The sequence below is a fragment of the Heteronotia binoei genome, chromosome 9 (assembly GCF_032191835.1).
Source record: "Heteronotia binoei isolate CCM8104 ecotype False Entrance Well chromosome 9, APGP_CSIRO_Hbin_v1, whole genome shotgun sequence".
NCBI lineage: Eukaryota > Metazoa > Chordata > Lepidosauria > Squamata > Gekkonidae > Heteronotia > Heteronotia binoei.
In genome coordinates, this window is record NC_083231.1 from 9,530,238 (window position 1) to 9,542,889 (window position 12,652).

Consider the following 12,652-nt stretch of genomic DNA (forward strand, 5'->3'; position numbering starts at 1 on the left):
CTGTTGCCTTGAGCAGCCCTTAGTTGTCACCATGAGTCAGTTGCAAGCTTAATGGCAATTCTTCTTCTCTTCCTTCTCCTTCTCCTCCTCCTGTAAGAACCACATAATGTAAGAACATAAGAGAAGCCATGTTGGATTAGGCCAATGGCCCATCCAGTCCAACACTCTGTGTCACACAGTGGCCAAAAAATCCAGGTACCGTCAGGAGGTCCACCAGCAGGGCCAGAACTCTGGAAGGCCTTCCTCTGTTCCCCCCACCCCCCAGCACCAAGAATAAAGAGCATCACTGGCACAGATAGAGTGTTCCATCTATAAGAACAGAAGCAAAGCCATATTGGATCAGGCCAGTAGCCCATCCACTCTGTGTGACACAGTGACCAAACAAACCCCAGATCCCATCAGGAGCTTCATCAGTGGGGCCATCAGTGGTGTAGGAGAAGTCTAGATTCTTGGGGTAGGGGGAGGTACGTGCTGTATTTCTGCATGATGAAGTGATTAAGAGTGGCAGATCCTAATCTATTATTATTAATTTTATTTCATTGAATTTCTATCCCGCCCTCCCTGCCAAAGCAGGCTCACGGCGGCTCACAACAGTAAAAACATGTACAGATATTAAACATTAACTAATTAAAACCTTAAACAATATAACAATTAAAACATTTTAAAAAGCAATTTGGTGCTAATAATACATTCCAGTCGTTTCAGTCTTCTTGAGTATCCTCATATGTGGCTATCGATTAAAAGCAAGTGGAAGCAGAGCTGCCTTGCAAGCCTTGCGGAACTGAATAAGGTCCCGCAAGGCTCTTGCTTCTTCCGGCAGTTGGTTCCACCAATAGGGGGCCGCTACAGAGAAGGCTCTCTCCCGAGTAATCTTCAGTCTTGCCTCCCTTGGCCCAGGGACTGATAGCAGGTTCTGTGTCCCTGATCTGAAGAACCGGGTTTGATCCCCCCCTCCCCCTCCACATGAAGCCTGCTGGGTCCAAACCCAGGAATAGCGATGCGCTTCTATTTTAAATGGCTGAAAAATAGCTACAAAGAAACTGTGTTCAATATTGCAGCGAAGTCATGCAAATAATATTTCTACAATATCAGCAACACATAACAAATCAATCACAAGTATCAAAAGTCCAAAAGGCTCGGCTATAAACAATGTCCTTGAAATGTGGCAGAAAACCCTCCTCTAGGTATTTTGCTGGTAATGTTCCCAAATAGGGATAATCTGATGTATAGAAGTCTCCTGAGATATACAAGGCGATTTCCGGATGTCTTGGCGCGTTGCAGAAGCTTCCTGAGCTTGAATGTTGTGAAGCTGCATGGCTGGGAGAATGTATTAATCAGACCCCAAAAAGGAAAATTTTCTTATATTTTTTATTTATTTATTTATTTATTTGATTTATATCCCGCCCTACCCCACCGAAGTGGGCTCAGGGCAGCTTACAACACAAGGATTCTAACATAAAATTCAAATTTTAAATATAATAAGAATATACATAATTAGAAAATTAAAACATTAAAAACATTAAAACAGTGCATCAGTCCAACAGCATACAATCTATACACTTCCTTCAACATTTTGATAATTTGGTGGTTTGATGCCGGTCAGTTATAGGCCAATCGGAAGAGGACTGTCTTACGGGCCCTGCGGAATTGTCCAATATCCCGCAGGGCCCTGACCTCTTCCGGTAACTGGTTCCACCAGCAAGGGGCTGTTATTGAGAAGGCCCTGTCCCTGGTTGACTTCAACCGGGCCTCCTTTGGCCCGGGGATTGCGAGCAGATATATGACTGAATAATTAGACCAATGGAAAGGAAAGGTCTCCTGTGCAAGCACCAGTCGTTTCTGACTCTGGGGTGACATTGCTTTTATGACGTTTTCACAGCAAACTTTTTACGGGGTGGTTTGCCGTTGCCTTCCCCAGTCATCTACACTTTCCCCCCAGCAAGCTGGGTACTCATTTTACTGACCTCAGAAGGATGGAAGGCTGAGTCAACCTCAAGTCGGCTACCTGAAAACCCAGCTTCCACTGGGGATCGAACTCAGGTCGTGAGCAGAGCTTAGGACTGCAGTACTGCAGCTTTACCACTCTGTGCCACGGGGCTCTTAATTAGACTAATAGAATTATCCTTAAGTGGAATAAGACTGCCTGACGAAGGGCTATGCTCTGAATCGCTCCAAGACATCCAGAAATCGCCTTGTAGATCTCAGGAGGCTTCTATACATCTGGTTTTGTTTGTAGTATTTATACTATGTTCTGCTTGTATATTTACTTATCAGCTTGATGAGAGCAGAGGGGAAATGCTTGAGGGCAAAAAATTAGCATCTGTAGTGAGATAAGAATCCTGTGTCCCTATTCAGCCCTGTGGTGTGTGTGTGTGTGTGGGGGGGAATTCATTGTTCTGAACTTGTGAATTAACTCCAGTTCCGCAATCTCACCTTGTAATTTCCCCTTGAAGTATTTTGTTTGAAAATTGAATTCCGTGTTGGAAGCTTAATCCCAGGAATATGAGGTTGATTGGATTGTAGTGTGCCTTGACAAGGAAGAGATTATATAGCGAGGCCCTGAGCATCCTTAAAAAGGATCACTTCCTTGAGAACAAATTACAAACTAATGCGTGTAGGTTTCTTGTTCCCGAGCCAGGTCCTTCAGCTGTACCTTATATCCCCAGAAGTGCGATCCTGTCCCATTTTCTCTCTTTTAGACAGATCAGCCGGGGGACTGGAAGAAATGTGCGCTGTCAAAACAGATTTGTCGTTGCCAAAGAAAACAGCCGCTGCTTCCGATGAACCGCACACCCGCCAAAACAACTGCATCAAGCCCAGCCTTTTTCCACAGTCGTTACCTGGGTTTCCTCCTGACAAAGACAATGCAAATGGGGTCGGGAATGAGATCATTACGCTGACAGAAGTACAGGCAGCTGCGGAGCTGGAAGAGAGCAGAGCGCAGTGCCGGACTGAGAGACAGACGGCAGGTCAGCCAGAGCGCAGCAGCTTCTCTGAAGGAGAGTCCCCCTCTGCCAGCCCTCAGCCTTCCGACTCCACAGAGTCAGGCAACGCAGATGAAAACCAGTCTCTGGAAGAAGAGGACAACGAGAGCTCGGACAGCGACGCCGAGCACCTAAGCGGCAAAAAGGGTGAAACCGGGGGCAGGCCAGATGCCGGAGACAGCCGGAAGTTTGAGGACCTCATTCTTCCAAATCCAGACTTGAGTTACGCCCCGGATGATTCCCCTGAAGCTGAGAGAGAGAGTCCACTCGGGCGGGACTCGTTATGAATATTTCAACCATCATGCCGTTTGCGGAAGGGTTGCATTCCGCGAGTCCTCCAGATTTCCCAATTGCCTCCTTTTGGCTGCTGTTAATATAGAGGCCGAGTAGGCGTTGATATCAGAGCGGGCCTCCCAGGGTTTGTCTGTCGTAAAAGGTTTCCTGACTGACGTTCACGATGGTATGTTTAATATTAAAAAAAAAAATAGATTAACATAAAAAATAGAGCAGGATTAAAAGGATGGCTTTCGAAACTCCAGCCTCTGCTATGCACCGTGATTAACATTGCATAATGAAGAATAGATTCGTCATTCTGGTTTTTTTCCGTATGGGTTCTAGCGCCACCTTTTTAGTAGATGTATTTTTGGCATGGTCCCTGCTTGAATGTATCATAAAGATCCATGAGGAAGAGAGATATTTTTTCATGTTTGCTTAAACAAAGTTGGAGTCCAGCGGCTCCTTTAAGACCAGTCAGTCAGTCACAGTCAGTCACATTTTATTTATATCCCGCCCTCCCCGACCAAGCGGCTCAGGGCGGCCAACAGCAAAAACTCAGTATATACATTATACAATAAATAGCATTTAACTACAATTAATTAAAGTCCATTAAAACTCTAAAAACATTAGTACATTTAGTGCTATTCCGCTGGCAAGTTTACTTGGCAGTTTAGTGGTTTCAGCTGGTGAAGGCCGTTTGGAACAAGATGGTTTTGCAAGCCCTGCGGAACTGTTCAAAGTCCCGCAGGGCCCGCATTTCCTCTGGGAGCTGGTTCCACAGCTGTGGGGCCATAACTGAGAAAGCCCGAGAACGGGTACTCTGGAGCCTTACCTCCTTCGGCCCGGGGATAGTCAGCAGGTTCTTCCCTGCTGACCTCAGTGCTCTCTGGGGTTGCAGCCCCGTGGCACAGCAAAGTTTTATGGAAAGCTTATGCCAGGAATAAAACTTTGCCGGTCTTAAAGGTGCCACTGGGCTCAACCTTTGTTTTGCTGCTTCAGAACATGGCCGCCCACCCGGATTTGTCTTCATAGTGTTTGGTTAAGTTTATGGAATCAGAAAGAATTCGATAGAAAAGCTCGGATAAGTAAGCGTCTTGTTTCCGTATCTCCTCCCCCCCCCCCCACCGAACATACACAAGTTAACACAAAACAAAAACGACAGCTTGATACAAACAGCGCTCAATTCAGGGCTTTTTTTCCGTAGCAGGAACTCCTTTGCATATGAGGCCACACACCTGATGTAGCTAATCCTCCCAAGAGCTTACAGGGCCTACTGTAACCGCTGTGAGGATTGGCTTGCATCAGGGGGGGTGTGGCCTCATATGCGAAGGAGTTCCTGCTACGAAAAGAAAAAGCCCCGGTGCTCACTATGCACAGCGGCTTGCCACCTGTCAAAGTCTAGACTTCCAGAGGCTTTCCTTTGTGCTCCACTTGAATGCGCTTTCCCAGCAAGTACAGAGGCAGACGCTTAAATGTGACAAAGGGGTGTATGCATGTGCGCATTCTGCTTTTTCTCTAGGTGTGGGCAAGGTACCCTTCATGTGTGTGATTCCTGCCCTATCCTCTGTCTTCCTGCCTTTCTTTGCTGCATAACCACTGTTCTGGCAGCTTCAGATCTTGGCTTCCCTGCAGCCGTTTGTTCCCTCAGGCTTGGCTCTTATTTGGATGGTATCGAAGGGAGGTCATGCATGCTAGGAGTGAACCTATTGCTCCTCCCTCTCTTGCCTGTTTCCCTCCAAACCCCTTGCTACCCAATCAGAGGGGATCTTGGGAGATGTAGGCTTTTCCCAGTAACTCCTAAGCAGGCTTCCCTGGGGCCTGCTGACCTCGCTAGGCCCAGGATCATGACAAGGGGCCATACAGTTGGAAGGGGGGGTGGAAAGGATGGGCCTGGGCCCCACTGTAGCTACAGGCGTGGAGGAGAGCCTGTGGAGACCCTCTGGGGCTGCGGAGGGAGCACTTGCGTCGCCCGGTCTCAGTGAACCTGCAGCAGTGCTTGCTCGTTCCCGGTTGTCCAGAAAATTTGCTGCTGCTGTTTTACAGCTGTTAAGCTGAAAAGGGAGGGCTGCTTTCTGGTTGTTGTGGTTTCTCCCTCCCCCCCACCCCTCGAAACGGGAAACAGTTTTAGCAGCTGCGGAGCTGGCCTGGCCCTCCTGCCCGTAGAGCCAATTTCTCTGCTGGCTTGGGAACTTAACTGCCTGTAAATGTTCATTTCTCACTCCCTGAACTTAAAACCCATTTGAAGAGAGGATTAATCCACATTTAACAATGCCGCTTCTAAGAAGGGGGGGGAATCCTTCTTGTGCGGGGGCCCTCCTTTGACAAAATAAAGGTCTGCCAGCTGCGCGGCATTACGGCTGGCTGGTCAGAAACTCCAAAGGGTGCAGGGCTCTCATTGAAAACGGTGGCAGAGCCATCTCCTGTCTGCAAGCCCAGCTAGATCGCAGGGGTCCCTGTGTTGCAAAGGCTGAGTCAACAAACTGGTTGGCCTGAGCAGCAGGTGACGTTCTTGTTCTTTCAAGAGGTGTGAAATAGCCTCTCCGTGGCCGCAGCAGCCATTGGTACTGGCAGGTGCAACGGTTAGACAGAGACGTCAGTATGGGGATTCTTCTTGTCCTACTATAGAGAATCAATGCAATCCAAGTGGACAGAAAACTGAAGTTCTTAGTGGCAACCATCAGAACCAATAGCTGCTCCAGCAAGCCAGGAGCTTCTATGCTAGGCAGTTTCCTTCCTTCCCTCCTTCCTTCCTTCCCTCCCTCCCATTCAAGTGCATTAAGTGATATATAGCCCCTCATATTTTCCCTTCCACCCCCACCTGCAATGCCCCCTTTCCTGTTTGCAAATCTTCCTTCCTTCCTTCCTTCCTTCCTTCCTTCCTTCCTTCCTTCCTTCCTTCCTTCCTTCCTTCCTTCCTTCCTTCCTTCCTTCCTTCCTTCCTCCCTCCCTTCCTCCCTCCCTTCCTTTCCTTTTTTTTTTTTTTTGCCTTCTTAACTGGAATCCAGCCAAAGATTTCTGAGCCAATGATAGTCTCAAAACCAGAAAACATCTGCCCCAGGAACGAAAAGAATTCACTTCAAAACAATCCCCAAACATTCCCTCGCTCTCAGACATTGCACACCCTTCTGCGATTTGCATCCCGCCCGTTTTTGAACATCGGTGGTTTGTTTCAATTTAAAGGCTTCCGTCTCCTGCATTAATAAAAAAAGGAAAGTTGAATCATTGATTAGCTTGCATAATTTCATTTCTCATAGTGGAGTGGGAGAGAAGGAGGGGAGGGGAAGATTGCATAACCCCTTGAATTTGTGGTCCTCTCGGTTTTATTGATAGAGTGGCTGACGACATTATCGGCTCCACACAGCATTCAGGCTTTTATAGGTAAAATAACAGATAGCCTTATTGTCTCGATTTGTTGTTATAGGAGTGACAAAACTGATATAGGAGGAAGAGTAATGAATATGCACCGAACTCATGAATATGAAGTTCAGGAATTTCGCTCATCATAAATAAGGCACTCCACATCCCACTGTTTGTTTCAAGATGTATATTTCTTTCCGGTTTTGTCACGGCCTGATAAGGCCTGTGGCTAATGCTGATGAAGTTGTGGTGTGGGAAAGTACTTAAGAAAGGGGTGTCGCTTTGTGTAAGCACTGCAGTGCTGCAGTGTTAAGAGTAGCCAGGGGTGGATTTCTAGCAGGAGCTCCTTTGCATATTAGGCCACACACCCCTGATGTAGCCAATCCTCCAAGAGCTTACAAAAAAGAGCCTTGTAAGCTCTTGGAGGATTGGCTACGTCAGGGGGTGTGGTCTAATATGCAGAGGAGCTCCTGCTAGAATTCCATCCCTGAGAGTAGCCGTTCACATTTCTGTCTGTGGAGTCTGGTCTAAAGCCCAGAGTTGTCACTGGAATCATTGACATTTGAACTCAGGCGTTTCAGTTGAACTGGAAAGATTGTGGGTTGGATCTAGAGTTGCCAACCTCCAGACAGAACCTGGCGATATCCTGCTATTACAATCGATCACCAGGAAACCAAGATCAGTTTCCCCCGGAGAAAATGGCTGCTTTAGAGGGTAGAGTCTATGACATCACACCCTGCTAAAATCCCTCCCCAAACCCCACCCTTCCCCAGGCTCCCCCCCACAAATTCTCCAGTATAACGGCTCATTGAATTTTCCTTACGGTCATCCAAAACCCACCACAAAAGTTGTTCCCATCTTTCCCTCCCCTACATTATAGCTATGTATTGGTCCGTCTAGCTACATGGAAATATGAATTTGCAAGATTGGAAACCAGAATTGCCTGGACGCTCGGGGTTTTCGGTCAACAACATTCAGAAACGTGTCTTGTCTGCTTGTAGAAACACCATCTCTTCCAGCTTTGCTTTGTAAAAAAAAGAGCAAGGCTCCAAAATTGCTTCAGACCAACACGACTGCCCACCCGGATCAGCCTGAGTTATGTATATCGCAGTCTCTATTCCCTGTTGTCCCTGGAGGTTTGCAAGCCGCTTTGGCTCGTGGAAGTGGTTTCTCTTGCATCAAAGAGTTTATCTGTGTGTTTAGAGAAGGAAAGTCAGTTTGCAGCATTCCAGTACAATCGGGCATGGCCAAAAATAGAAACTGAGATGAGTTCTAAGCAGATCCCACTGTGGGACAGAACAGACAGGCTACAATCTGGAAAACATTTGCGTTGAGAACCTGCCCTCCCCCCTCACCGTGGTTGCTGGGAGGGAACAGTGTCGAAGCGCCATATAAACAGTCTCTGATTTGCATCCTTTTCTTGATGATGAGTGAAAAGCTGCTTTTGTTCTTCTGGGGAAAACAAAAGCACAGATTTTTGTTGTTGTTCAGTCGTACAGTTGAGTCCCACTCTTTGTGACCTCATAGACAAAGTCACGCCAGGCCCTCCTGTCTTCCGCCATCCTCCGAAGTCTGCTCAAATTCGTCTTTGTTACATCAGGAACGCTGTCCAGCCATCTCATCTTCTGCCGTCCCCTTCTTCTTTTGCCTTCTGTCTTTCCCAGCATCCGGGTCTTCTCCAGGGAGTGCTCCCTTCTCATTGGTTGGCCAAAGTCTTTGAGCTTCAGCTTCAGCATCTGACCTTTCAGGAAACAGTCTGGGTTGATTTCCCTTAGGACTGACTGATTGCAGTCCAAAGGGCTCTCAAGATTCTTCTCCAGCACCACATTAGTTGGAGACAAAACCTGCTTCTAGCTACTGCTGATGGACAGCCCAGGGTTCGTATACAGGTCTCCACAGAAGACAGAGTGCATCTCTCTCTCTACATATAAAGCACATAGAAGCCCATCATACCTTAGGACAGGGGTTCCCAGGGTGATGCCCAGGGGCACCTTTTCTGGCAGCAGGAAAGTTTTGAGGAAGTGGGTGGGGCCAGGTAGGAATTTTTTTGTCCAGCAAGGCTTCTGATTGGCCATTGGAGATTTAATAAGGTGCAGATTTTTAAAAAAACGTTGCGTTGACAGCAGCTGCCATAATGTCGCCCCCCCCCACCTGCCCTCTGCTGCTGCCTTCCACTGTTGCCCTTGCAAGCAGCAGGAGCGGCTAGAGGTCATGGGAGGGGAGAGGTTAAATCACCACCATCTGGGGCCTGTCGCTAGGCAAACTAAGGCAGGGGTCCCCAAACCCCGGGCCGTGGACCGGTCCTGGTCCGTGCCTGTTAGCAAGCGGGCCGTGAGTTGTATGATTATTTTATTGTATATTACAATGTAGTAATAATAAGAAGACATTAGATTCCTATCCTGCCCTCCACTCCAAATTTCAGAGTCTCGGAGCAGCTCACAATCTCCTTTCCCTTCCTCTCCCACAACAGACACCCTGTGAGGTGGGTGGGGCTGAGAGGGCCCTCACAGCAGCTGCCCTTTCAAGGACAACCTCTGCCAGGGCTATGGCTGACCCAAGGCCATTCCGGCAGCTGTGGGTGGAGGAGTGGGGAATCAACCCCTGTGAGGTGGGTGGGGCTGAGAGGGCTCTCACAGCAGCTGCCCTTTCAAGGACAACCTCTGCCAGAGCTATGGCTGACCCAAGGCCATTCCGGCAGCTGCGGGTGGAGGAGTGGGGAATCAACCCCTGTGAGGTGGGTGGGGCTGAGAGGGCTCTCACAGCAGCTGCCCTTTCAAGGACAACCTCTTCCAGATTTCTGGCTGACCCAAGGCCATTCCGGCAGCTGCGGGTGAAAGAGTGGGGAATCAAACCCTGTGAGGTGGGTGGGGCTGAGAGGGCTCTCACAGCAGCTGCCCTTTCAAGGACAACCTCTTCCAGATTTCTGGCTGACCCAAGGCCATTCCAGCAGCTGCGGGTGGAGGAGCGGGGAATCAAACCTGGTTCTCCCAGTTAAGAGTCTGCACACTTAACCAACACAGCAAACACTTTAGAAATAAAATGCACAATTGTATCATCCTGAAACCATTCCCCTTCTCCCTCCCTCGCCCCCGGTCCATGGAAAATTTGTCTTCCACAAAACCAGTCCCTGGTGCCAAAAAGGCTGGGGACCGCTGAACTAGGTGATTGCCTAGAGCGTTGGCCTTCTTGGGGTTCCAAGTCGGGTGCCCCCAAGTGACTCAGTGACATCATTAGTGCGGGGGGGGGCGGGGCAGGCGCCAGAATTTAGTCTTGCGTAGGGTGCCAGACAGTCAAGGACCAGCCCCGCTCCTCCTCCTTGCTGAATAGCCAGGGTAGCCTCAGGTACCCAGCTTGCTTCATCCCAACCTCCGCATGATTGTTCCCTTCCATCGGCCCATCCATCTCTAAGCCCCACCTCCCCTCTTCTGCCCTCATCACTTGACCCCATCCGTCGGGGCCGGTCAGCCTCTCGATGCCTTCTCTATCCCGGCCCGTACCTCTCTCTCCTCAGTGGAGGGTGGGCCTGCTGCTAGAGTCTTGGGATGAGGGCGGGACAGAAGTGAGTGGTGTGGTTTCCATTGAACTGCCTTCTCGGCCAGGCCCATCGCCAGGATTTCAAAAGTTGGGGGGCATGTAAAAAGGTCAGGGGGCACTTAGAGGCTTCCTTCCCCTGGCGGCTGCTGTCAGGACTAAGGGTGCCTGACCTTGCCTCCCGCCTCCCCTGCCGCCACTTGTAAAAAAACAAAACAGTAAAGGTAGTCCCCTGTGCAAGCACCAGTCATTTCCAACTCGGGGGTGACGTCGCACCATGACGTTTTCGTGGCAGACTTTTTACGGGGTGGTTTGCCATTGCCTTCCCCAGTCCTCTAGACTTCCCCCCCCCCCAGCAAGCTGGATACTTTTTACTGACCTCAGAAGGATGGAAGGCTGAGTCAACCTTGAGCTGGCTACCTGAACCCAGCTTCCGCTGGGATCGAACTCCGGTTGTGAGCAGAGAGCTCGGACTGCAGCTTTACCACTCTGTGCCACTTGACGACTCTTTAAATGGCATGGGGGGGCCGCAGTGTCCCTGGGTACCCCTCCTGCGCAGTTTAAATCAGGGGGGTGAGAGGGGGCGGCCCGCAGCCTCTCAGCTTTCACCCCCCATGGTGGTGGCAGGGGAAGGGAATGTCGGGGGCACCCCACAGGAAGTCAGGGGGCAGGGCCCCCACAGGCCCCCCCTGGAGCTACAGGCCTGCTCCCAGCTGTGTGCTGCGGTGATGGCTGGCAGGCCTTGGGACTTGTGTCTTGCAGTCCCTGAAACAGCTGGGCCTTCCCCTGCTATGCTGAGCGCCAGCTACCGCACTCATCCTGGGGCTGCCACTGCCATTGGTGGCCTCTGGGGGGGGGGGGTGACCACTGGCCCCTTCATGCTCTTCTCTGCTCCTGGTCCCCGGACAGGTAAAGAGCCACACCAGCTTCTTCCTGCGTGTTGAGGGGGGCAGCCCCCAGCCTAGACACATCACAACCAGTGTTCCCTCTAAGCTGAGTTAGCGCGAGCGAGCTGGCAGATTTTGAGCCTCCAGCTCACACGTTTTTGTCTTCGCTCAGGAAGGAGGACTCCAGGGCACGCCCGTTGATGCAGCAGCTCACAACTTGAATGCCTGTCGCTCACAACGCAGAATTTTTGCTCACAAGACTCTGCAGCTTAGAGGGAACATGGATCACAACCCCAAGAATGTTCAGGGGGAGAGCTAGAGCAATCCTTTTGTGGCTGGCTCCACCTCCCGTGGCAGCCGTTTAGTGTCTGTGACCAAAGGAGAAAAGGAAAGGTCCCCTGTGCAAGCACCAGTCGTTTCCGACTCTGGGGTGATGTTACTTTCACAACGTTTTCACGGCAGACTTTTGACGGGGTGGATTGCCATTGCCTTCCCCAGTCATCTACGCTTTCCCCCCAGCAAGCTGGGTGCTCATTTGACCGACCTCTGAAGGATGAGTCAAGCTTGAGCCAGCTAGCTGAAAACCCAGCTTCCGCCAGGGATCGAACTCAGGTCGTGAGCAAAGCTTAGGACTGCAGTACTGCAGCTTTACCACTCTGTGCCACGGGGAATAAATCCTCTCTCTGTTGTCGCTTGTGGCTATTAACTACCACTTTGATGCTTAATCCAGTACACCCTACTGTCAGAAGTTAATAATTGCTGTCTGGGGGCTCAAAAGACAGTTCAAACAGGGCATAATGTGGGCTAATGTGGGACATAATGTGGGACATGCCGTGTTTGGTTTGATTTTTCTTTTTTTATGCTTGCTTTGACTGGCACTCCTAGTCTTGACTTTATCGGTTGCAGAGGCGGGGGATAGGGCTGCCGAGTCCAATTCAAGAAATATCTGGGGACTTTGGGGGTGGAGCCAGGAGATTTTGGGGGTGGAGCCAGGAGACATTGGGGTGGAGCCAAGATCAAGGCTGTGACAAGCATTATTGAACTCCAAAGGGAGTTCTGGCCATCACATTTAAAGGGACGGCACACCTTTTCAATGCCTTCCTTCCATAGGAAATCATGAAGGATAGAGGCACCTTCTTTTGGGGCTCATAGAATTGGACCCCCTGGTCCAAACTTTTTGAAACTTGGGGGGTATTTTGAGGAGAGGCACTAGATGATATACTGAAAATTTGGTGCCTCTAATCCAAAAAACACCCCCCCCCCAGAGCCCCAGATACCTGCAGATCAATTCTCCATGATTTTCTATGGGAATAAATCTCCACAGGGAATAATAGAGTTCCCAGCAGACATTTCCCTCCCCTCCCCCTGCTTTCTGACGACCCTGAAGCGGGGGGAGGGTCTCCAAATCGGGGGATCCCCTGCCCCCAGCTGGGGACTCTAATTCAGGGCCGTAGCCAGGATTTTACAGGTTGGGGAGGGGCTTTATAAAAAGTCCGGGGGCCCGCTTTTCCATCCACTGCGGGGCTTGCCGCTTCTCAGAAGCTTTCTGGGGTCGGGGCAAAAGCTGGAGGCTCTGGATGTGGCCAAACTTTGGAGTGAAGAAGGGCCTGCGCCTTG

At 50.0% G+C, this 12,652-nt stretch overlaps 1 protein-coding gene across 2 annotated transcripts in view; it reads left to right on the top strand.

Moving 5' to 3' along the window:
* Positions 1–3,574, top strand: part of CCDC149 (coiled-coil domain containing 149) — a 113,600-nt gene extending 110,026 nt beyond the window's left edge. For both annotated transcript variants that reach the window (XM_060246220.1, XM_060246221.1), the window contains one exon: positions 2,700–3,574. In XM_060246220.1, coding sequence (XP_060102203.1) covers positions 2,700–3,271 — 572 coding nt within the window. In that variant the 3' untranslated portion in view covers positions 3,272–3,574. The remainder of the gene's footprint in view (positions 1–2,699) is intronic.
* The last annotated feature ends 9,078 nt before the right edge of the window (positions 3,575–12,652 follow it).